The sequence below is a fragment of the Bos javanicus genome, chromosome 7, assembly GCF_032452875.1.
Source record: "Bos javanicus breed banteng chromosome 7, ARS-OSU_banteng_1.0, whole genome shotgun sequence".
Lineage (NCBI taxonomy): Eukaryota > Metazoa > Chordata > Mammalia > Artiodactyla > Bovidae > Bos > Bos javanicus.
In genome coordinates, this window is record NC_083874.1 from 108,986,358 (window position 1) to 109,012,800 (window position 26,443).

The 26,443-nt window shown below is 40.6% G+C and overlaps 1 protein-coding gene across 11 annotated transcripts in view; it reads right to left on the bottom strand.

The window, feature by feature from the left end:
- TMEM232 (transmembrane protein 232) overlaps nucleotides 1-26,443 on the bottom strand; it is a 346,766-nt gene that overhangs the window by 60,264 nt on the left and 260,059 nt on the right. For 8 of the 11 annotated variants that reach the window (XM_061424539.1, XM_061424540.1, XM_061424548.1 and 5 more), the window contains 2 exons: nucleotides 18,483-18,576; nucleotides 15,852-16,491 (listed from right to left, as the gene is read on the bottom strand). In XM_061424539.1, the coding sequence (XP_061280523.1) occupies nucleotides 16,312-16,491; nucleotides 18,483-18,576 (274 nt within the window). In that variant the 3' untranslated portion in view covers nucleotides 15,852-16,311. Of the gene's footprint in view, nucleotides 1-15,851; nucleotides 16,492-18,482; nucleotides 18,577-26,443 lie in introns of those variants that run through there. The other 3 variants (XM_061424541.1, XM_061424543.1, XM_061424542.1) reach the window with 2 other exon arrangements.

Below are 26,443 nucleotides of genomic sequence, written 5' to 3' on the forward strand. Positions count from 1 at the left end.
TTTTAGTATGCTCACAAAATAATTTATATGTAAAGAAAAAGCATAGCAGACTCTGTTAATGAAGCTGAGGTCAGGTAACCTGTGAGTTGCATGGTTTTCTAGATAACCCAGATGTGTCTTCTTTCTCATAACATTTTCCCCACCCCTGCCTTGACTCCAGTATTATAAACACTGGCTTTTATGCCAGTTACAATGAGGCTAAAGTACGCTTTATTTTGCATATGTTATGTATGATATGCAAGCCTTTTGAACCTATAATAGATATTAAAGCAGTGAGCCGATGGTAATCCCCATGAGAGTAGGCTCACCTTTACAACCACAGCACAACAAAAGGAACCCGCTCCTTTAAAACCGAGTTTCTATTTTTGTACAAATATCTTGAGTACTTTATAAGGTCATTCATTCACCCATTCATTCCATTATTGCAGAAACACGATGTTGAGGACTTGCTGTGGACTGGACGCTGTTTTAAGTTCTGAGCAATACACAATTGAGTAACACACATTCTTTGCTCTTAAGAAGTTTAGTCTCATTCTGTTCATCATCCTCGTGACTGTTACCATTTTCAATCTTAGCTAAACATGCTGATACAATTGCATACTCACTGTAGCACAGCGCTCAGGAGGGCATGCCTGGGAGTTAGACAAGGGCGCTTCAAAAAGGTCTACTTACGAGCTGTTTATCTTGAACGAGTTCATTGGCTCTCTAAGCACTGGCTCATCTGTACAGTCCATGGGATTCTCCAGGCCAGAACACTGGAGTTGGAAGCCTTTCCCTTCTCCAGGGGATCTTCCTAACCCAGGGATCAAACCCACGTCTCCCACATTACAGGCGGATTCTTTACCAGCTGAGCCACAAGGGAGGTAAGGGGGTGTTAAAAATTATGAGTTACATTCATGCAGAAAGGTTACAGACGTTAAGAATAGGAGTTTGGAAAGCTAAGTTAAAATCCTAGACGTGCCTTTTAAATCTGGGGGGCCTCATATCTAACTGCAACTGTTACCAACACCCTCTTTAAACCTGATTTTCTCCAAGGTTCAAATGCTGTCTAGTCGACACATACAGTGTGTCAGTGACACAGACTCAAGGAGCAGGAAATGGCCTCCCTTTGCCTGAACTGGGTGACCCTGCAAGACTCAGAAGTGGCACAACCAAAACTTTCCTCACTGGCTACACCTCTGCTTCCCGGGCATAACTCACTCTTACCAAACCATCAGAGGCCTCGCTGTGCAGTGGAATGGACAGGGAGGAGCATCTTATTATGCACTCCTGAATGATCTCTAAAATCAATCACGATTTCACATTTCATAAATTGTCAGACTTGTTAAGAACTTTTCAATTCTTTTGAGTGCTCATCTAAAACTGCACTATCAATTCAACTTCATATACTTCCATTTTCACTTTGGTATTGTTGAACGTGAAAATGTTAAGTCGCTCAGTTGTGTCTGACTCTTTGAGACCCCATGGACTGCCCGTGGAATTTTCCAGGCCAGAATACTGGAGTGGGTAGCTATTCCCTTCTCCAGGATATCTTCCCAACCCAGGGATCAAATGCAGGTCTCCTGGATTTCTGGCAGATTCTTTACCAGCTGAGCCACCAGGGATACCCCCTGTGTTGTTACTGTATGTTCATAAATGGCATTACATGTTTGGACAGAGAGAGTCTCAGAGTGGCATCATGGTATTGTTAGCAGAATGCCAAGCTAGGGCCCTGAGTTCCATTCCTGATTGCTACTATGTTGCAAGTCTCTGAGGGACCTTAGTGTGGTGGGTAAGAACCACAGGTCTGCGTTGTTCCTTACCTGACATTGTAACACACCGTGCACCCTCAGCTGCTGGATCATGTCCTTCTCTTTGTGACCCCACGGACTGCAGCCCATCAGCCTCCTCTGTCCATGGAATTTTCCAGGCAAAAATAATGGAGTGGGTTGCCGTTTCCTACTCCAGGGAATCTGCTCGACCTAGGGATTGAATCCATGTCTCCTGCCTTGGCAGGTGGATTCTTTACCACTGCAGCACCTGGGCAGCCCTGGTTTACTTAACTTCTAAAAGTCTCTGTTTCCCTGTGATTCAGCAGAAATAACTATACCTAAGTCACAGTTTAGCTGTATTGAATAAATGAATATTTCATGTTTCGCTTGGTGAATTGGAAGTGCTCGATATTCTCATCTGTAAAATGAAAGCATTAGATGATTTATTCTAAGAACTCTTCAAGGACTGACATCTAAGGAGCTATCTTATTCCTCTCGTCATCTCCCTATTCTCGTAAGAAAGGGCTCCCCCAGGGTGGTATTAAATGATTGACTTTCAAGCTCTTCTTCAAGGGACTTCAAACATTTATTATTTGGTAATTAAGAATAATTAGGTTTTAATTTTCTTTTCACCCTCCTCCCACAACCAGGTCAGGGGAATGATTGATAGTTGTTTAACTTAACTGAAAGACTATTTCTGAGAGTTGCATTTTTCTTTCTTTGACTTTTGACTGAAGTGACTCTACCAGGAGCTATCTATGGTCAGTCTTCCTGAGAACTTAGCACTTATTCAAATTCAGTTTTCCAATGAAATAAAGTTATGAATGTCCTGAAAAAGAAACTTGAAAGTAGACAGTTGAAGCATCACTGGATTTCTAATAGGATGACTGTGTATTTTAAAAGTTGCACTTGTGATTCTAAAATGTTTAGCATCTGTCCTGTTCATTAATTCATAAAAGGGGATCTCCTTTTCCAAAACAGAGTCAACTTGGGAAAATTCACTGGAAAGGTGGATACCACAATGATCTTCCAACTAAAAAATGCTTTGGAAATTCATTTATTTTTGTTTATTTTTGGCTTTGCAATGAAGCAGGAATTAAAAAAAAAAACAAAACTAGGCACTAGGTATTATGTAAACTGCTCCCTTAGCTAGAACAATTGGAGGAAAAAGTGAGATTGAGTAACACTAAAGCCAAATTATCCTTGGAATCTATGTCACCATGAAAAATGCATGTAGCTCAGAAGTAACCAAATCAACGAAATTCACAAAACTGTAAGTATATGAATCTGTGTTATAGAAGATGATAATTCAAAAGGAGTTTTACTCTAAGTTTCCAAACACACACTGCATGTCAGAGAAAGTGGCTAGAATTAGTATAAGGAGCCTTACAAACACTTCAGTCTCAAGTGGCCAGCCTAAGGCTGGAGAACCCAGTGTGGGCTGAATTTATTACTAGGCATGTCTTTCCTACACAGGCATTGGCAGAGCAGGTTTTCATAACTTCCTGTCTTTGTTTATACTTAACCCGCGGGCAAGATGGTGAATATCGTTGATTAATCACATAGGAAACAAACAGGGATGCTCTTTTCCAAGTTGCCAATTCAGCAAACGGAAAAGTAAGGAGGGCTAAAGAGTCTTCATGAAACCCATGGTGATTCTGAAAGTCACTGGCTGACCAGAAGCAAGCGATCAATGTGCGAGGAGTGGGATGAAATCTGGAAGCAACCGGGAAACATCACTAAGAAATTAAGCTGCAAATAGGGAAGTCAAGCTTAATGAGAGGACAGAGCCTTCAGTCTCGACCAAGAGCAGTGTTGCCCCTCGGGGCACTCTTGGCTGTCAGGACTCACAGCGGACGAGGGATGGGCTGCTATTGCTATCTGGAGCTTGCAGACCAGAGGTGCTACCAAACATGTTTTAAACGCCCCAAATGCCGCCATATTAAATAGTTCTCCAGCCCCCAGTATTAAAAGTCCGACTGTGGTAGAAACCCTGCTATAGACGCTTGTGGTATGAACTCAGTGAGATGGATGCGATGTTATATGGGAAGAACGGCCTGTATTTACTAATTAAGGAGTTTAAGCAATTCAAGAATTTATAGATGACACACTGTTACTTTCTTTGGATTTTTTTTGAAGTATAATTGATTTAAAATATTGTGTTAATTTCAGGCTCACATCCAAGTGTTTCAATTACATATATATATGTACATATGTGTGCATATTTGTACATATATTTAATTATTCTTCATTATAGCTTATCACTTGAAGAGCCTGACCAGAGTTCCCTGTGCTAAAGAGTAAATCCTTGTTGCTTATGTATTTTACGTATAGTAGTTTTTGTCTGTTATACCCGTACTCCCACTGTCCCTTTTCCACTTGGTAACCATAAGCTTGTTTTCTATGTCTGAGAGACTATTTCTGTTTCGTATATAGATACATTTGTGTTTTTTTAAGTATAGTTCATTTGCAATGCTGGGTTAGTTTCAAGTGTACAGTAGAGTGAATCAGTCGTACATATACATATTTGCACTCTTTTCTAGGTTCCTTTCCCAAATAGGTCAGCACAGAGCACTGAGCAGCGTTCCCTGTGCTATACAGCAGGCCCTTATTAGCTGGTGGTGCTAGTGGCGAAGAACCTGCCTCCAGTGCAGGAGACACAAGAGACCGGGTTTGGTCCCTGGGCTGGCAGATCCCCTGGAGAAGGGCACGGCCATCCACTCCAGTATTCTCACCTGGAGAATCGGCAGGGTGACAGTATACAGCCTTGTCGTACTCCTTTCGCAGTTTGGAACCAGTCCATTCTTCCATGCCTGGTTCTAACTGCTGCTTCTTGACCTGCATACAAATTTCTCAAGAGGCGAGTCAGGTGGTTTGGTATTCCCATCTCTTGAAGAATTTTCCAGTTTGTTGTGATCCACACAGTCAAAGGCTTTGGCACACAAATAAAGAGACACAATAAAGCAGCCATAGATGTTTTTCTGGAACTCTCTTGCTTTTTCTATGATCCAACAGATGTTGGCAACTTGATCTCTGGTTCCTCTGCCTTTTCTAAAACCAGCTTGAACATCTGGAAGTTCTCAGTTCACATACTGTTGAAGCCTGGCTTGGAGAACTTTGAGAGTTACTTTGCTAGCGTGCGATATGAGTGCAATTGTGCGGTAGTTGGAACATTCTTTGACATTGACTTTCTTTGGGATTAGAATGAAAACTGACCTTTTCCAGTCCTGTGTGGCCACTGCTGAGTTTTCCAAATTTGCTGGCATATTGAGTGCAGCACTTTCACAGCATCATCTTTTAGGATTTGAGATAGCTCAACTGGAATTCCGTCACTTCCACTAGCTTTGTTCATAGTGATGCTTCCTTTCAGCATATACGTCTTTTGGTTAAGTTTATTCCTAAGTATTTTTTAAATGTGACTTTTAATGGGAGTTTTTTAAAATTTATCTTTCTGACATTTCATTGCTAATATAAATAAATACAACAGATTTCTGTATATTGATCTTGTCTCCCAATGCCTTACTGACATCATCTATTAGTTCTAATAACATCTGTGTGGAGACTTTAGGGTTCTTTCTAAACAGTATCAAGTCATCTGCAAATAGGGTAATGTTAGCTCTTTCCTTTCAATTTGGATGCCTTCTTCCTTTTCTTGTCTGGTTGCTGTGGCTAGGACTTCCAATACTATGTTGAATAGACGTGGTGAGAGTGGGCATCCTTGTATTGTTCCTGAATTTAGCAGGGGAGGCTTTCAGCTTTTCACCTTTTAGTATTATGTTGGCTGTGAGTTTGTCATAAATGGTTTTTGTTATGTTGACATAATGTTCCTTCTATTCCCATTTTGGTGAGAGTTTTTATCATGAAAATATACTGACTTTTGTCAGATGCTTTTTCTTCATCTGTTAAGATGACTATGTGGTTTTGGTCTTTTCTTTTGTTAATGAATCACATTGATTGATTTGTGTACATTGAACCATCCTTGTGACCTTGGAATGAATTTAACTGGATCATGGTCAATGATGCTTTTTAATGTATTGCGTTCAGTTTGCTTATTTTTATTGAGAATTTTGCATTTTATATTCATCAAAGTATTGGCCTGTAGTTTTCTTTTTTGTAAGAAAAAATCTGGCTTTTGTATCAGGGTGATGGTGGCTTCAAAGAATCCCTTTGAGAGTGTTCCTTTTTCTTCAGTCTTTTGGAATAGTTGAGAAGATGAGGCATAAATTCTTCTTTGTATGTTTGGTAGAATTATCTGGCAAAGCCATCCAGTACTGGATTTTGTTTGCAAAAAAAAAAGATTTTTTACAGATTCTATTTCAATTCTAGTGATCAGTCTGTTCAAATTATCTATTTTTTAATTCAGTTTTGGCAGGCAGTATGTTTCTTGAAACTTGTCCATTCATTTTAGTTTTTCCAATATGTTGGTTGTAACTGTTCATAGTATTCTCTTAGGATTTACAATTTTCTCTGGTATTAGTTATTTCTGCTCTTTCATTTCTTATTTTGTTTATTTGGGTTCTCCCTCTCTTTCCTTCTTGGTGAACCTGGATAGTATTCTGTATAAATTTATTTACAAAATAAATGTTTATATTTAATAATTAATAAACAAATATATTTATATCACAATATAATTATCATTTATTAATTTATTTATGTTATCATTTACATTATAAATACAGTGAATAGTTAATAGAAATATTTAATTTATAAATAATAATATATATTATTATATAAATATTATTTATATAAAAATAAATTTCTTCATTTTATAACTAAAGTATAAATTTTATCTATACTTAAAAAAATCAGCTCTTAGTTTTATTGGTATTTTTATTGTTTTCTATCTATATTTTATTTTCTTTCTAATCCTTAATATTTTCTCCTTTCTGCTGAATTTAAGTTTTGGTTGTTCTCATTCTTTTAGGTGGTAAGTTAGGTTGTTAATTTGAGATTTTTCTTTGTCTTTTTAATTCATATTAAGCACTTATTTTTAATTGAACTATAGTTGACTTACACTGCTGTGTTAATTTCAGGTGTATAGCAAAGTGCTTAAATATATGTAATTATAGGTGTGTATATATATATATCTTTTATTGTAGTTCTTCATGCTTACTGTTTATTGTACCTATTAATTGTACTTATAATTGCATTTACAATTTTTGATGGTTTTTAAAGATTTTTTACTGGTGTTTTAAGTGGTCTTCAATCCTTTTACATATTTGCCTCTCCTATTCTGATTTTCCCTTCTCTATAGATTCTTGTTTCTTTTCTGTACAGAGAACCTTATTTCTCTTAGGGTGGGACTAGTATTGCTGAATCACTTTGGTTTCGATGGGAAGCCCTGTGTAGACTGTGTGGGCCCAGAGTTTTTGGCCTTTTCTAATTATTTACCCTCCTTCTATTCTAAATGGTAATCTTTCTGAGTAGAGTATCCTAGGTTGCAAGTTTTTCTCTTTCAAGACTTTGAATATATTTTGCCACTCCCTTCTGGCCTGCCATAATTTCTTTAAATGTATTTTCAGTTCTCTTCTCTCTTCTCCTTCTGAAAACGCGTTATGTGTAGGTTGGCATGTTTTACACTACCTCACAGAACTCTTACGTTATTCTCCTTTTCATCTGTCTGTCTGCTGTTCTGACTGGGTACTTTCCATTATTCTGTCTTCTAGGTCACTTATCCTTCTGTGTCATTTAGTCTGCTATTCATTGCTTCTAAATTGGTTTTTATCTTAACAACTGAATTGTCTCATTTTGATTGGTTCCTTCATAGTTCTACTTCTGTTATATTTACTTGCATTTCCATCAATAATTTTCCTTAATTCATTTAACATTTTTAGTACCTTCTTTTTGAACTAAGGATCTAATAGACTGATGAGGTTAGTTGTTCTTTCAGGGGATTTCTCTTATTCTTTTAATTTGGTGTAGTTCCTCTGCCTTTTAATTTTATTTCAGTTCCTCTGCCTCTATCAATTAGGAGAAACATTTATCTACTGAAGTCCTGAATGGATGGTTTATATGGGAACATCCTGTGCAGACTGTGTGAGTCCAGTATTTTGGGCTCAAGGGCCGGTTTCTGTACGGATACCAGCAACACCTTTCCCCAGAGTGCCCTGGCCATTATCTCCATGATAGGGGGTGTGGTTGGGTGTCTAGATCTGACACTGGAAGTGGGGTACCCTTGACAGCACACCCTGCCCCACAGGAGGTGACCACTAAAGCCTGAGAGGCCCATGTGGTCAGTGAATATCTGAGCCACCTGTGTGGGTGTCCACGGTTCCACCCAGACAGCCCGAGGCTGCATCTCTCTTTCCGGCGTGTTCGTCCCAGACCTCGTGCTGAGCTGCAGCCACAGGAGCTGCAGTGGCTGTGCCACTGTCAGGGAGCTGGACTGCTTTGGGGCAGACCTTGCCCAGAATCTGTCCATCCTGGATCAGCACAGAGTGGGCAGAGCTCGAGGGCTCCTACTGGGGAAGGAAATGTTGCACACTCCTGCCCAGGGTGGGTCCAGCCAAGACTTGGCACCTAGAGGTTGTGTTTCTGTGGTGCCCCGGCTGCATGTGCTGACAGCATCTGCTGCAGCTGCCCGCCACCCCATGCCTGCTGCTGTGTCCACTGCAGGGGTCTCCACACCACCCGAGGACCACACTCCAGGCCCTCTGGGCTGCTCTCAGGCTCCTAGATTGAGTCCTCTGCCCAGGTCTACCTGCCTGAGACTCAGAGCTTAACTACTGCATGTCCTGTTGATGCTACTGGTGTGCAGGCTGACAAGCCTGCCCCGTTCACTCAGTCACTCCCATGTGTGAGCTGACTGTGGTCTCCATGGTCTGGCCAGGATCATACTTAGGGGCTCTGGTCTGTCTGCAAGTAGACGGCTTCTCCACTCTGATTTCATGCCAAGCTGCAACGTGCAGCACGCGGGTCTGCATTTCCCAGTCCAGGGGTTTCTCCTCTTGGGATCTGGGAAATGTGTCAAGACGCCAGTTTCCCTCTGCCCTGCGTGGGCACACTGAGAACAGAGTCTAGGTTTCTCCAGACCCTCCATCTGCCCAGAGGATTTCCCAGCAGGATAGGGTACTTCCCAGGTCGAGGGTCTGCCCGCGTGAACCTTCTCTCCCTTACAGATCCTTCCCAGGGGACACCAGTCCCGTCCTGACCATATTTTATTTTCTGTTCTACCTGGATTCATGGAGATCTGTCTTGCAGCTTTGGTTGTATAGGAGGAGATCTTCTGCCCATTTCCAGACAGTGTTCTGTGAGAATGGTTCCACATGCAGATGCATTTTTGACGTGCTTGTGAGGGGAGGTGAGCCCCACACCCTCCAAGTCCATCATCCTTCTGATCTCTGTGTCCTTTGAATTTTTTGATATGATAATTATTTTAATTAGGAAGGTCATTCAAAATCACCTAGTGGACAATTACAGTCATATGTCCCAGAGAGGATTTTTTTCTGGTAAAACCAGAAGAATCCATTACTTGAATGGTAATTGTAAACATACTACAGAGTTTTCCAAATTGTTGCTGTCAATTTCCTTCTAAATTATTATTAAATTACCTCTATATACCCCTCTTTCCCAAACAACCACTCACTAATGTCAAAATTAGTGACATTAGTGAAATTAAATATTTGTTCTGCATATTTTCTTCCTTAAACTTTCTGTCATGCCCTAAAAACCCTGTAAATCTTTTTATTTTCCTTTTTTAAATGCACTAAAAGAAGTGCTTATTTTTATGTTTCTGTTACTGAAAGTTTACTATTCCTCTTTTCTGTCTCCTCCCCAATATGTCTTTTAATTTCAAACACCCTGGTGAGACTAGCTAACATTCCTATAAATATTTCATTCTCTATAAGGTAAAAGGCCTATGGGTAGTTTGTATGATAAAGAAGTTGCTTTGGTGGTTGCTAAGAGAAATCCTTTAGAGAATTCATAATAAATGAATGCAGGAAGACTTAAATTTGTTCTTTCAAAATAAAAGTCTGCAAAGAGTATAGAGTAGCATAGGAAAGAGGCTAAAATGGAAATTCTGAGCTAAGATAGGTTAACACTTCCAAATGGTAGACTCAGAGATAAATGAGAGTTGTAAGAGATGTAAAGGGAAGTAGAGTGGAGTACCTTTCTTGTTCTCTTCCTCTTTCTCAAAGTGGGAAGACTAGGAAAATAAACCACTAAGACTGAGCAACACAAGAGGAGCTGGAATAATCCACCTGCTGTAAAACCCATCCTGAAACTCACAGAACCCTTTGTGAATGCGGAGACAGAGTTAATATTGAGCAAATTACAAAGAACCGGTTCAGTCAGTTCAGTTCAATTCAGTCGCTCAGTCGTGTCCAACTCTTTGCGACCCCATGAATCACAGCACGCCAGGCCTCCCTGTCCATCACCAACTCCCGGAGTTCACTCAGACTCATATCCATCGAGTCAGTGATGCCATCCAGCCATCTCATCCTCTGTCGTCCCCTTCTCCTCCTGCCCCCAATCCCTCCCAGCATCACAGTCTTTTCTAATGAGTCAACTCTTCACATGAGGTGGCCAAAGTACTGGAGTTTCAGCTTTAGCATCATTCCTTCCAAAGAAATCCCAGGGCTGATCTCCTTTAGAATGGACTGGTTGGATCTCCTTGCAGTCCAAGGGACTCTCAAGAGTCTTTTCCAACACCACAGTTCAAAAACATTAATTCTCCGGTACTCAGCTTTCTTCACAGTCCAACTCTCGCATCCATACATGACCACTGGAAAAACCGTAGCCTTAACTAGACGGACCTTTGTTGGCGAAGTAATGTCTCTGCTTTTCAATATGCTATTTATGTTGGTCATAACTTTTCTTCCAAGGAGTAAAGAAAGAAAGTGAAGTGAAGTCGCTCAGTTGTGTCCAACTCTTTGTGACCCCATGGATTGTAGCCTACCAGGTTTCTCCATCCATGGGATTTCCCAGGCAAGAGTACTGGAGTGGGTTGCCATTTTCTTCTCCAGGGGATCTTCCCAACCCAGGGATCGAACCCAGGTCTCCTACACTGTAGGCAGACACTTTTACCATATGAGCCACCAGGGAAGTTGCTCTTCTCAAGGAGTAAGCGTCTTTTAATTTCATGGCTGCAATCACCATCTGCAGTGATTTGGGAGCCCAAAAAAATAAAGTCTGACACTTTCCACTGTTTCCCCATCTATTTGCCATGAAGTGATGGGACCAGATGCCATGATCTTAGTTTTCTGAACGTTGACTTTTAAGCCAGTTTTTTCACTGTCCTCTTTAACTTTCATCAACAGGCTCTTTAGTTCTTCTTCACTTTCTGCCATAAACGTGGTGTCATCTGCATATCTGAGGTTATTGATATTTCTCCCAGCAATCTTGATTCCAGCTTGTGCTCCTCCAGCCCAGCATTTCTCATGATGTACTCTGCATAGAAGTTAAATAAGCAGGGTGACAATATACAGCCTTGACGTACTCCTTTTCCTATTTGGAACCAGTCTGTTGTTCCATGTCCAGTTCTAACTGTTGCTTCCTGACCTGCATAGTTAAATTTGTTTAAATGAAGTACTTATTGAAAGAACTAAAGGTTTGTAATAAAGATGATGTTATTCAGTCACTAAGTCATGTCTGACTCTTTGCCAACCCATGAATTGCAGGATGCCAGGCTTCCCTGTCCTTCACTACCTCCCAGAGCTTGCTCAAACTCATGTCCATTGTGTCAATGATGCCATCCAACCATCTTATCCTTTGTCACCCCCTTCTCCTTCTGCTCTCAATCTTTCCTAGCACCAGACTCTTTTTTAATGAGTTGGCTTTTTGTATCAGGTGGCCAAAGTATTGGAGCTTCAGCTTCAGCTTCAGCATCAGCCCTTCCAATGAGTATTTGGGGTTGATTTCCTTTAGGATTGACTTATTGGATATCCTTGCAGTCCAAGGGTCTCTAAAGAGTCTTCTCCAACACCATCATTCAAAGGCATCCATTCTTCAGTGCTTAGCCTTCTTTATGATCCAACTCTCACATCCATACATGACTACCGGAAAAACCATAGCTTGACTATATGGACCTGTGTTGGCAAAGTGATGTCTCTGCTTTTTAATATGTTGTCTAGGTTTGTCATCAAGAATGCCAGGAGAAATATCAATAACCTCAGATATGCAGATGACACCACCCTTATGGCAGAAAGTGAAGAAGAACTAAAGAGCCTCTTGAAAGTGAAAGAGGAGAGCGAAAAATTTGGCTTAAAACTCAACATTCAGAAAACTAAGATCATGGCCTCCAGTCCCATCACTTCATGGGAAATAGATGGGGAAACAGTGGAAACAGTGGCTGACTTTATTTTTCCGGGCTTCAAAATCACTGCAGGTGGTGACCACAGCCATGAAATTAAAAGACGCTTACTCCTTGGAAGGAAAGTTATGACCAACCTAGATAGCATATTGAAAAGCAGAGACATTACTTTGCCAACAAAGGTCCATCTAGTCAAAGGTATGGTTTTTCCAGTAGTCATGTATGGATGTGAGAGTTGGACTATAAAGAAAGCTGAGCACCAAAAAATTGATGCTTTTGAACTGTGATGTTGGAGAAGACCCTTGAGAGTCCCTTGGACTGCAAGGAGATCCAACCAGTCCATCCTAAAGGAGATCAGTCCTGAATATTCATTGGAAGGACTGATGTTGAAGCTGAAACTCCAATACTTTGGCCACCTCATGTGAAGACCTGACTCATTTGAAAAGACCCTGATGCTGGGAAAGATTGAAGGTGGGAGAAGGGGGCGACAGAGGATGAGATGGCTGGATGGCATCATCAACTCAATGGACATGGGTTTGGGTGGACTCTGGAAGTTGGTGATGGACAGGGAGGCCTGGCGTGCTGTGGTCTATGGGGTTGCAAAGAGTCGGACATGACTGAGCGACTGGACTGAAATAGGTTTGTCATAACTTCTCTTCCAAAGACCAAGCATCTTTTAATTTCATGGCTATAGTCACCATCCACATTGTTTTAGGAGCCCAAGAAAATAAAATATGTCACTGTTTCCAGTTCTTCCCCTTCTATTTGCCATGAAGTGATGGGACTGGATGCCATGTTGAGTTTTAAACCAGCTGTTTTACTCGCCTCTTTCACTTTCTGTTAGAGTGGTATCATTTGCATATCTAAGGTTTTTGATATTTCTCCCAGCAATCTTTGGAGAAGGCAATGGCACCCTACTCCAGTATTCTTGCCTGGGAAATCCCATGGACATAGGAGCCTGGTTGTCTACAGTCCATGGTGTCACAAAGAGTCAGACACAACTGAGCAACTAAGCACACAGCATCAGCAATCTTGGCAAAGAATAAATGTAGCAAAAGTTTCTTTTTAAGTAACTTACCTTAACTTAAAAGGGAAAACTAGGAGAAAAAAAAAAAAAAAACACCAGAAAAGAGGACCTGACATGCCAAAGAGAAGCAAGGAATAATTTCATTGTTGGCCCAACTGGCTCTTGGCATTGAGTTACACACGTTTTCCCCACCATTTAGCTCTTGCCCTCCAGCTCCTTTCGTCCTTCCCTCTGCTCTCTGATGCTGGAGCCGGGTGCGCTCAGGGAGGGCTCTAGGGAGCGGAAGGAGGGGCTCACCCCTGTCCTGCTCCTCCTGGCAGCCTGGATCAGCAGCCAACAGTTAGCCCAGTGTCCTTTTCACCCCTGTGGGTCCCCAGGGCTACTTCCCTGTCCCCCTCAGAGGGAGCGGCCAGAGCAGGCTGGGCTCCCCTCAGAGGGCTGAGCCCAGCCGTGCGTCCCCTCACGCTTCGAGAGTCGGTCATCCAGCCCTCTCCTCTGGTCCTCTGGCTCTGGAGCTGGTAGTAGCCTCCTATTTCTGTGTCATTTTATGTTGCCTTCACTTTCTTAGTTCTGTAACACCATTTAAAACAGTGCCTTACGTTAAATTCTCTCTGTTCAAAATGACTAAGAGGTCTATGTCTTCCTGATTATCTTCTGAATGATACTACTCTTTGCATGAATTAAGTTGTAAATTAATTTTTCTTAATAAATAACTGAAGCTCAATTAGGTTCAGTCATGTGCTCAGTGTTTCACAGCTGCCAGGAGGCGTTGCCAGAAGGTGAACCCAGAGCTACAAGCTCCAGTCTGTCCTCATATTCTAGGACGCAGGAGGAAAACCATGAGAGATGTGTGCTGCTGAATTTTAAGGAATAACTTAAGTATAAAAAATTTAGAGAATAATTTAAGAATATAGGTATTTACCTATCTGGGTGATTAATTCCAATCCTTCTTATACCTTTATTTATATATTCTTAAATTTATATATTCTTCATTTATTTATGCAAGTGTATATGCATATTCTTTTTAAGTTCCTTTCCAAATTTCCACCACTGTGATAGAAAAAGGGTTTTCTTAAAAGATATGAATCCATAAGGAGGGTAGATAAAAAGCACCCTGGAATACTAAGACAACCGTGGATGTCAGAAAGCAGGAGAACAAGTGGGAAGAGATGAGCAGAACAGGAAAGAAACACCCAAGCCTGCAGTTCAGAAGGCAGGTTCGCTCTTGCCTCAGAACACAAGAGTGCCGCAGAAATTGCTGGCTCTGGGCTTCTCAAAGGTGATTGTGATAGGGCAGGATTTTATAAAATTCTTACAGGTAGCCATTGGATCTCCAGAATCCTTTCCCCACAATTTCCAGCCCAGTGACTCCATCTCTTTAGAACCCAGAGGAAAGATTAGAACTCTAAATGGCACTTAGAGCTCGGTAACGCTGAGCACAGTGCGGATAGCAGGGTCGTGGAAAACTGAGGCCTTCATGGGTAGCAGCGAGCAACCTCAGTGAGTGCGCGTGCTCAGCAGCGCAGTCGTGTCCGAGTCCTTATGACCCCGTGGACTGCAGCCCGCCAGGCTCCTCTGTCCGTGGGATTTCCCAGGCAAGAACACTGGAGTGGGCTGCCCTGCTCTCCTCCAGGGGTTCTTCCCGACGCAGGGACTGAGCCGTGTCTCGTGTACTGGCAGGCAGACTCTTTATTGCCAGTGCCGCCTGGGAAGCCCGAGAGACTTCTGGGGAGACAGCAAACGGTGGAGGAAGAGTTTCCATGGGACAGGATTCGGAGAAGAGGGCTGGCTGGCCTCCAGGGAAGGGACTGAAGAGATTTCTTCCTCACACGTGAGAAAAGCAAAGCTTGATGAGAGTATTTGGAAAGGTGCCTTGGGAGATATTATTTCTGAGAACTTACATATTCTCTGTGTGAGGAGAGAAGGATGAGGAGCAACGTAAGTTTGAATCCACTTTGAAGGAAATCAAAAGAGGAACACCCTTCCCCGCATCCATTTCTACCACACGTTACTGTTACCTTAAAGAATGATTTTATAAATTCACATAATGCAGGTCACAGACTTATGACCCATGTGTCAAATTTACCCCAAAGGAAAGTGATTTTTTTTTAATTGGCTGCCAACATTTTGAAATTTAGTAACTTATTTTTAAAAAGATTGAGGGCATCTTTTTTAAAGAACAGATGATCCTACAACATGTTGCAGAGTCCAGTGAGGTGGTGGCAAGTTTCTTAGATGGAGTAGATATTCTATAGTCAGTCACTAAATATGTGACCTTTCTGACCTGGAAGCCATTTGAGTTTGACATCCTGATAAAACATCTGTCTTTTGAGCATGACTAAATCACTTGTGCAAAACTGTGGTAGGAAGAAGTGAAATGACATTTAGAAATGACTCCTGACGGGATGAATCCCTCCAGTTAGTGCTTCTAGGACCATGCAAGTCCATTCTCATAGCCTCACCTGGCAAAGTAAAATCACCATCACGCAGAAGGCTCCCGTAGTATCTCTTAGAGATTATGTTATCCTGATTGCATTCAAGCTCCCCAGGTGGCAGTAGTGGTAAAGAGCCTGCCTGACAGTGCAGGAGACATAAGAGACGTGGGTTCCATCCCTGGGTCGGGAAGATCCCCTACAGGAGGGCATGGCAACCTACTCCAGTATTCTTGCCTGGAGAATCCCATAGACAGAGGTGGCTGGCGGGCTATGGTCCATAGGGTTGCAGAGTCTGACACAAATGAAGTGACTTAATATGCATATAACACAAGCTTCTGACACGTGGTTTGACTTGGCATAGATTGACTATGAAATACAAACCCAAGCAGGAGCCTTACATGTTTTATTAGTATTACAGTCATTATAGGAGTACTGATTGATGTTCATCCCATTTTAAGAAATAGTTCTTATTTGTGACTCATTAATAATTTGCATAATCATTATATGCAATATATGATTGTATGCAATAATCGTGTCTATCTAACTCTTCAGTGAATTTCAATACTCTGAGAATCATTATGTGTATGATCATGAGATAAGAGTCAATTAGCTCTAGCCACATTCTTGAAAACATTTAACTAGGAAAACACGTCACTCGAATGTGATCAAGTGCTAACTGTTCTTTTAGGACTAAGCTATGACTATTAAAGAACCTGCACCAGGATAAACTCCTTTCTAAGAAATAACATTTAATTAAGAACTTTTTTCCTAATCTGTAGCTTTCTTGGTCTCTTTCATGCAACAAATTCTGGCATATGGACCTCAGTTGCAGGGTCATTTTCTTTCCTAAGGAAACGTCTTAATCCTAGGAGGAAGCTCATAAGGTTTGGTTTGCTTGTGTAGCTTCTCTTCTCTTCTCTTCATTATTTCTCTCAAGCGATTTTGCTCCTGTAACTCCTTATCTTTCCGTTCTTCAGCCTCACATATTGCGTCTTCTTCCTGCCGCATCTTTTGCTCTTCCTGCCACTGTTACAGAGAGAAGGTGTCGTTTACATATGATTTCCCATGAAAAAAGGCCTATCAGTTCACTCAGGTGTTCAGTCACCGCACTGCGGAGCAGCAGCAGCGTGCAAGGTACCTGCGTGTCTGCTCAGCAGTTCAGGATCTGTCCTGTGCCTTGCACATCAGGGACACTTGATAAAATTCAGCGGGCTCGGCAGGACACTTACCACGGCAGCTGTGTGCTTCGGTTTCTTGTCAGTTCTATGGACTCCACCTTCCCTCCCCTATTCACGTTTGTAATTTTAAGCCAAGAAATTGAGCAATTATGAAAAATTGACCAGAAAAGTATAGTCCAGAGATCTCGATTTGTATGTAGACTCAGTCATTTACTATCTTTAAACCTTGAACAATTAACTGAATCATAAAGCTACATTCTTCTTATTGGTAAATGTTTTACAGACTTGTTGTAAGGATTAAATTAACTACTGTAAGAGCATTTGTAAAGCTTGAGATATTAGTACAAAGCACTATAGTTATAGCTATTCAAAGGAAATGTATATTGATGAATACTTTTAAAAGATGTGATATTCGGAGAAACTTCGATAAACCCCTACAAGTTAGTACTACCAAACTACTATTTGATTAGGCCAGCCACAGATCAAACAATCTGGACCCTATCCATTCTCAAACATGTTTTCCAGAAAGGATGGCTTTGCCTGTCTATAGAAAAACTGATGGCAGTGAATGCTTAGATACCACTTATACCCTTGGAAGGAAGAAAAGATGACGGCTCTTAGGAGGCATTTCCTAGCCTCCTCTCTATCACTCAAAACAGTGTCCTCTGCCTCTTTAGGTCAATGTGTTTAATCACAGAGTGATTAAAGTCTTTTGACTCTTTCAAGGGTACAGAACGATAAGGCAAAAGATTTTTATTCTGTTACTAAAACTACACTATATATGTGTGTATATATACATTGGCAACCTGCTATCTTCTGTAGTATAGTCCAGATAATTTAATTTAAGTGAATGGTAAAATTATAGCTGCTGCAATTGATGAGCTATTAGGAATTTTTGATAATGCCTTGTACATATGATATATTTGTTTAGCATAAATGTTATTAGTGAATAAAACAGCAATACTATAGCTCTCATTTTGTAATTCTAGGATATCATTCAGTTTCCAAACCCCAATACTTGTGGCTGTTGCTACAGTGGCTTCAGTATTGACTCTGTGAATAAATAACTATTTAGTGGGATCAGTATATGAAATAATCACTTATTCTTTCTCAAAATATCACTAATAAAAGGAATGTAAAAAGTAAACCATGGGAATATAAACACAATCTGAGAAATAATATACAACTGGTGATAAAATTAATTTAAGCACATTCTACATAGTATTGAATCCCTATTATATTAAAAGAAAAAACAAAATATAAGTATTCTACTTATATAAGTAACTTATAAGTATATAAGTAACTCTACTCCTAAAAAGAAGCAGTCATAAATGATTTGGCAAGAAATCACTGATTATATATAGTTCAGTAGATTAAAACCTGTTCACTGGCCTTGCCTTGTTACTGCTTGTTTAACTGGTACCAAGAACAGAATGATTAAAGTCGTTCTAATACTTCAGGAGTAAAGAATGGTCACTGAAAAAACTGAGACAAAAGATTTTTGTTCTTTCACTAAAAATACACTACAGAAGAAATCAGTGTTCAGTGTTCAACATCAGATTCCTATCACACACTCACAAAAATCGGTACTAATTCAGGAAACAGAATAAGGCTAGTATTTTATAAATGAAAGAAAGCCAAACCTTCTGTACCCCAATGAAGGCACTGAAGTATATAGACAGTACAGTGAGATATAATTCAATTTGGCAAATCTCAATCAAAACGCAATCTACTTTTGAGTTCCATGATCAGTGCTTCCATCTCAGAACTACACTTTCTGATTAAAAATGCCTTTAAAGAACAAAGGTTTTCCTGCTCCTTTAAGAAAATCAAACTTACGTGATGGTCAACGATTCTTGCCAACTCTCTGTCCGCCCTGGTGAAAAAATCTGGATATGGAAACAAAGGCGCTTCTGCCACAGAAGAATATTCCCTTCAAAAGAGCACAAGAACAGATCCAACGTCAGGTACAGACACTCTTCCTCCCGGGAGACACAGATGTGCAAATCTCCATTGTTAAGCATTTTGATTCTATATTGCTAACATGGAAGACTTAATCTGTAGAGAAAATTAAATGTTAGTTTTTAGTTTCTGTAAACCATTTGGGTTATTAAAACTGACAATTTTGAGGGTAAGGTATGGCATACAGAATGAGAACAAGAAGATAATAAAAAGGCAACCACTCCTAGGAGATATAAATACTTTAGCTAGTCAGTAGTGAATGAGATATCCACTCCAGTGTTCTTGCCTGGAGAACCCAAGGGACGGGGGAGCCTGGTGGGCTGCCGTCTCTGGGGTCGCACAGAGTCGGACACGACTGAAGTGACTCAGCAGCAGCAGCAGCAGCAGTGAATGAGATGCTATGAAAGGCTTCAGGAAGCCTGAAGTAGACTGTGCCCACTGGGGAGATGAAAATGCCCATCCCTGTACACAGCCCCATGACCCTGAAAGTTCTGGTGGAATTCTAAGCCTAAGAATTTGATCATAGAGCTACTAAAAAAAAAAAAAAAACCTATAACTTCAATATTTCTTTCAAGTCTTTGTATTACTAAGGGTGGAACTATAGTAGACTTTAGCAACAACTCAGTTGAAATGCTGGCAGTACAAAGCTGGGCCCTCGACTGGTGGAGATTTCGCATTAAACATTCCACATCGTAATTATATTATTGAACTTATTATCAAAAAACTATTGTGAGTGCAGAAATATGTTATGCAACAAAATGGTGGTAGAGAATATGGTTTGGAAGGAGAGAAAGTAGGTTTAAAGGAGAAGCTCTTAGGAAAGGGTCTACGGAGAGATATAGCTGGTGAAAATTTCCATATTCAAAACGCCTGATGAGTTTTTAAGACTATAATGTCTAGTAAGCACTTTTTCAAGTTGTTGCCCCTACCCTTTGTGGCATCCTTCTCTCCTACCTGGGTTGCTTGATGCCACACTAGACGTTTCTCAAATCCTTCCATTTATCTTCAGCTCCACTATTATTTTCCTTATCTAAGCACTTATGTCTTACCTGGATTAAGACCTCCTTGTTTATAATCTCTACATCCACCATGCCTTACTCTTTTTATTCTTGTCTCTATAAAGTAGCCAGAATTTTTTTTCCAAAATACAAAATGGATCACGTCAACCCCTGGCTTCAAACTCTTCAGTAAATCCCCAGTAGCTTTAAAACGAAGATTACATCTCTTGGGACTTCCTGGTGGTCCAGTGGCTAAGACTCGATGCCCCCAATGCAGGGGACCCGGGCTCAATCCCTGGTTGGGGAACTAGATCCCACATGCCGCAACTAAAAATAAGATCCTGCATGCTGCAACGAAGACCTGGCACAGCAAAATAAAACTAATTTTATATTTTTTAAAGATTGTATTTCTTGTTGAAGAAGGCTGAAGCAGACTGTGCGTTTGTTTCAGTGGCTTGCATGGCTTCTCCAGACTTACTTCTCTCCCTTCTTGGCCGAGGTCCATGTGTTCCTAACACATGGGCTTTCTTTCAGTTGCTGCAATGTGTTCTGCTCCACCCGACTACTGTTCACTTGTACATGCTGTCGCCCCTTTCTGCAAAGTCCTTTCCCTCCTCTTCCTCTCTGCTGCAGTGCTCAGTTCAGTTCAGTCGCTCAGTTGTGTCCGACTCTTTGTGACCCCATGGACTGCAGCACACCAAGCTTCTCTGTCCATCACCAACTCCCAGAGTCCACCCAAACCCATGTCCATTGAGTCAGTGATGCCATCCAACCATCTCATCCTCTGTCGTCCCCTTCTCCTCCTGCCCTCAATCTTTCCCAGCATCAGGGTCTTTTCCAGTGAGTCAGGTCTTCACATCAGGTGGCCAAAGTATTGGAGTTTCAGCTTCAGCATCAGTCCTTCCAAGGAACACTCAGGACTGATCTCCTTTAGCATGCACTGGTTGGATCTCCTTGCAGTCCAAGGGACTCTCAACAGTCTTCTCCAACACCACAGTTCAAAAGCATCAATTCTTCAGTGCTCAGCTTTCTTTATGGTCCAACTTTCACATCCATACATGACCACTGGAAAAACCATAGCCTTGACTAGACAGACCTTTGTTGGCAAAGTAATGTATCTGCTTTTTAATATGCTCTCTAGGTTGGTCGTAATTTTCCTTCCAAGAAGTAAGCATCTTTTAATTTCATGGCTGAAATCACCATCTGCCATGATTTTGGAGCCCCAAAAATAAAGTCTGCCACTAATTCTCCATCTATTTGCCATGAAGAGATGGGACCAAATGTCATGATCTTAGTTTTCTGAATGTAGAGCTTTAAGCCAACTCTTTCACTCTCCTCTTTCACTTTCATCAAGAGGCTCTTTAGTTCTTCTTCACCTTCTGCCATAAGGGTGGTGTCATCTGCATATTTGAGGTTATTGAGATTTCTCCCGGCAATCTTGATTCCAGCTTGTGCTTCATCCAGCCCAGTGTTTCTCATGATGTACTCTGCATATAAGTTAAATAAGCAGGGTGACAGTATACAGCCTTGACATACTTCTTTGCCTATTTGGAACCAGTCTGTTGTTCCATGTCCAGTTCCAACTGTTGCTTCCTGACCTGCATATAGGTTTCTCAAGAGGCACAACAGATGGTCTGATATTCCCATCTCTTTCAGAATTTTCCACAGTTTATAGTGATCCACAGTCAAAGGCTTTGGCGTAGTCAATAAAACAGAAATAGATGTTTTTCTGGAACTTTCTTGCTTTTTCCACGATCCAGCAGATGTTGGCAATTTGACCTCTGGATCCTCTGCCTTTTCTAAATCCAGCTTGAACATCTGGAAGTTCACAGTTCATGTATTGCTGAAGCCAATTTGGAGAATTTTGAGCATTACTTTACCAGCATGTGAGATGAGTGCATTAACTAGCTGCAGTGCTAGTTAATGCTTACTTATCCTTCATCTTCTCAGTTCAAGCCCAGTAACCACAGCTGTCAATCCACCATGGGCCTCTCCTTCATCATACTGATCTCAGTTGTAACTTCACATTTATCTGTGTGCCTCTATGAGTTTTATTTTCTTGACTAAATATGAGCTGCATGATTGTGGACACTATTGCTCGCTAATCATTGTCTCCACAGTGCCCAACCCAGGCCATAAAGATGAGTCTACCACACAACACTCTATGTTGGCAGAACAGTGCCCAGTACAGCGAGAAGATGGCAATCTCAGGAGGTAAGGCATCAGAGTAGAGCTAATAACAGGGATTCATAGGAAGACAACTAATGTGACAGGTGACCAGGGAAAATATATGGAAACCTCTCCAAACTCATAAGATTCACAAGTATTGTGGAGCAGAAGAGCAGAGAGCTTCACACTTCCTGTAGGATAGAGGTCCTCATCATTCTATTAAATTTTAAAGGAAAATGTGATTCTAGAATACTGGTGAGTTAGAGGGAACCTGGGGGCTGAGACCTGGGTTAACTATATATATCCAGTAAAATCTGGGCACTTCAGATATTCAAAGAATTGTGGTAAATGCTGTGAAGACATAAATGAGACAAAACTTTTTAAATCGTTAAATGTACTCAAGTAAGTTGCCTCAAATTCCTTCTTGGATTATAACAGTTTAAAGAGATGCATAACAATATAAGCAATGTTAGAAAGTCTTTAAAATGGGAAGATTAGATGAATAGGCTTGTGCATCTGTGGTTTCTAGTTACCTCAGTTGAATAGTTTGTACTGGAAAAGAAAAATGCATAAAAAACTATAATACAGCATGAGACAATACAATGCAAGTCAACATGAGAGATAAGAGAGATAAATATTCAATGATATAAACAGAAGAATCCAGTAAAATTGTTAAGAAACAGGTTCTGCACTCAGATCTCTAGGCAAATTTTCATCTTGCCACTTAGTATTATTTAATCACTGTTCCTCAGTGTCTCCATCTTTAACATAAAAAAATAGTGCCTTCTTTTTATGTATTATTAAGATTAAAATGGAATAATGCATAAAGCACCTATGACAGAGCAAATACTAAACATGTTTTGGCTATACCATTCTCTGGTAATGTCATTATCAGAAAAATTGAGGGGGCTAAGCCATGTTTTTTCAATGATACTGAAAGAGAAGAGAATAAAATAAGAGAAAAAGTAATGGAAGGTAAAACAATTAGTTCACTTCAGTTCAATCTCTCAGTTGTGTCCAACTCTTTGTGACTGCATGGACTGCAGCATGCCAGGCCTCCCTGTCCATCACCAACTCCTGGAGTTTACTCAAACTCATGTCCATTGAGTCAGTGATGCCATCCAGCCATCTCATCCTCTGTCGTTCCCTTCTCCTTCCACCTTCAATCTTTCCCAGCATCAGGGTCTTTTCAAATGAGTCAGCTCTTTGCATCAGGTGGCCAAAGCACTGGAGCTTCAGCTTCAGCATCAGTCCTTTCAAAGAATATTCAGAACTGATTTCCTTTATGACTGACAGGTTTTATCTCCTTGCAGTCCAAGGGACTCTCAAGAGACTTACCAACACCACAGTTCAAAAGCATCAATTCTTTGGTGCTCAGCTTTCTTTATGGTCCAACTCTCACATCCATACATGACTACTAGAAAAACCATAGCCTTGACTACACAGACCTTTGTTAGCAAAGCAATGTCTCTGCTTTTTAATATGCTGTCTAGGTTGGACATAGCTTTTCTTCCAAGGAGCAAGCATCTTTTAGTTTCAAGGCTTCAGTCACCATCTGCAGTGGTTTTGGAACACCCCATAATAAAGTTTCTCACTGTTTCCATTGTTTCCCCATCTATTTGCCATGAAGTGATGGGACCAGGTGCCATGATCTTCATTTTTTGAATGTTGAGTTTTAAGCCAACTTTTTCACTCTCCTCTTTCACTTTCATCAAGAGGCTCTTTAATTCCTTTTCACTTTCTGCCATAAGGGTGGTGTCCTCTGCATATCTGAGGTTATTGATCTATCTCCTGGCAATCTTGATTCCAGCTTGTGCTACATCTAGCCCGGCATTTCACATAATGTACTCTGCATATAAGTTAAATAAGCAGGGTGACAATATACAGCTTTGAAGTACTACTTTCCTATTTGGAACCAGTCCATTGTTCCATGTCCAGTTCTAACTGTTGCTTCTTGACCTGCATATAGGTTTATAGATGGCAGGTCAGGTGGTCTGGTATTCCCATCTCTTTCAGAATTTCCCACAGTTTGTTGTGATCCACACAGTCAAATGTTTAGCATAGTCAATGAAGCAGAAGTAGATGTTTTTCTGGAACTCTCTTGCTTTTTTTCCATGATCCAACAGATATCGGCAATTTGATCTCTGATTCCCCTGCCTTTTCTAAAACCAGGTTGAACATCTGGAAGTTCACGGTTCATGTACTGCTGAAGCCTGGCTTAGAGAATTTTGAGCATTACTTTACTAGTGTGTGAGATGAGCGCAATTGCGTGGTAGTTTGAGCATTCTTTGGCATTGCCTTTCTTTGGGATTTGAATGAAAACTGACCTTTTCCAGTCCTGTGGCCACTGCTGAGTTTTCCAAATTTGCTGGCATATTGAGTGCAGCACTTTCACAGCATCATCTTTCAGGATTCCAAATAGCTCAACTGGAATTCCATCATCTCCACTAGCTTTGTTCGTAGTGATGCTTCCTAAGGCCCACTTGACTTCACATTCCAGGATGTCTGGCTCTAGGTGAGTGATCACACCATTGTGATTATCTGGGTGATGAAGATCACTTTTGTATAGTTCTTCTGTATATTCCTGCTACCTCTTAATATCTTCTGCTTCTGTTAGATTCAAAATGCTTCTGTCCTTTATTGTGCTCATCTTTGCATGAAATGTTTCCTTGGTATTCTAATTTTCTTTAAGATTATACAGTGGAAGTGACAAATAGATCCAAGTGATTAGACCTTGTGGACAGAGTGCCTGAAGAACTATGGACGGAAGTTCATAACATTGTACAGGCGGCTGTGATCAAAACCATCCCCAAGAAAAAGAATGCAAAATGGTGAAATGGTTGTCTGAGGAAACCTTAGAAATAGCTGGGAAAAGAAGAAAAGTTAAAGGCAAAGGAGAAAAGGAAAGATATATCCATGTGAATGCAGAGTTCCAAAGAGTAGCAAGGAAAGATAAGAAAGCCTTCCACAGTGATCAATGCAACAAAATACAGGAAAACAATAGAATGGGAAAGACTAGAGGTCTCTTCAAGAAAATTAGAGATACCAAGGGAACATTTCATGCAAAGATGGGCTCAATAAAGGACAGAAAACAATTAAGATGAGGCTTAAATGAGATGCACACTTCAAATGTTTGGAATTTAATGGGAAGTACTGAAAACCCTATCTGGAAAGATGATGTCCTGAAATCCTAAGCTTGTCAAAACAAAGTGGAGTAAATTGGCAGTCTTAAAATTGGCATTTTCTCTGGTATACTTCATGACATCTGGTCCCATCACTTCATGGCAAATAGATGGGGAAACAATGGAAACAGTGACAGACTTTATTATTTTGGACTCCAAGATCACTGCAGATGATGACTGCAGCCATGAAATTAAAAGACATTTGCTCCTTGGAAGTAAAGTTATGACCAACCTAGATATCCTATTAAAAAGCAGAGACATTACTTTGTCAACAAAGGTCCATCTAGTCAAAGCTTTTGTTTTTCCAGTGGTCATATATGGAAGTGAGAGTTGGACTATAAAGAAAGCTGAGCACCGAAGAACTGATGCTTTTGAACTGATGCTTGTGTGATGTTGGCGAAGACTCTTGAGAGTCTCTTGGACATCAAGGAGATCCAACCAGTCCATCCTAAAGGAAATCAGTCCTGAATATTCATTGGAAGGACTGATGCTGTAGCTGAAACTCCAATACTTTGGCCACCTGATGTGAAGAACTGACTCATTTGAAAAGAGCCTGATGCTGGGAAAGACTGAGGGCAGGAGGAGAAGGGGATGACAGAGCATGAGATGGTTGGATAGCATCACTGACTCATAGGACTTGAGTTTGAGTAAACTCCAGGAGCTGGTGATGAATAGGGAGGCCTGGCATGCTGCGGTCCATGGGGTCCCAAAGAGTCGGACATGACTGAGTGACTGAACTGAACTGAACTGGTATACTTTATTTTCATTTTGATGTTCAGCCTGGATAATGATCTTCAAAAAAGGCATGGATATATGACCTTTCACTGATTCCAAACTTGTCCCAGTAATTCTATATTTTTTCTTTTTGGAAGTTGAAGGTTTCATTATTTGATTACTAGAATACTCTTTAACCCGTTCCTTCCTCAAAGACTTCCTCGGTTCCACTGCAGTTTCTTCTTTCTCTTTCAGCTTTATTGAGATATAACTGACATATAACATTGTATAAATTTAAGTTGTACCACATAATTTAAGACAAATTATATTACAAAATGATTACCACAATAAGGTTAATTAACACCTCCATTATTTCACATACCTAACTCCTTTGTATGTGGGTAATGAGAACATTTAAGATCTACTCTCTTGGCAAGGTTCAAGTATTTAATACAATATTGTTAACTACAGTCAACAATGTGCACCTTAGAGCCTCAGGACGGGGGCATGTTACAATTGGACGTTTGTACCTTTGACTAACACGTCCCATCTCTCCCTTCCCCAACCCTCAACAAGCTCCTCTGTTTCTGTGAGTTCTGCTTTTAAGAGTACACATATAAATGGAGTGATACAGTGCTTGTCTTCCTCTGTCTGACTTATTTGACTAGGCGTAATATTCTCTAGGTCTATAAACCCTGCTGCAGATGGTAATATTTTATTTATTATTATTATTATTATTTTATTTATTTTTGTGGCTGAGTGCTATTCTGTTATC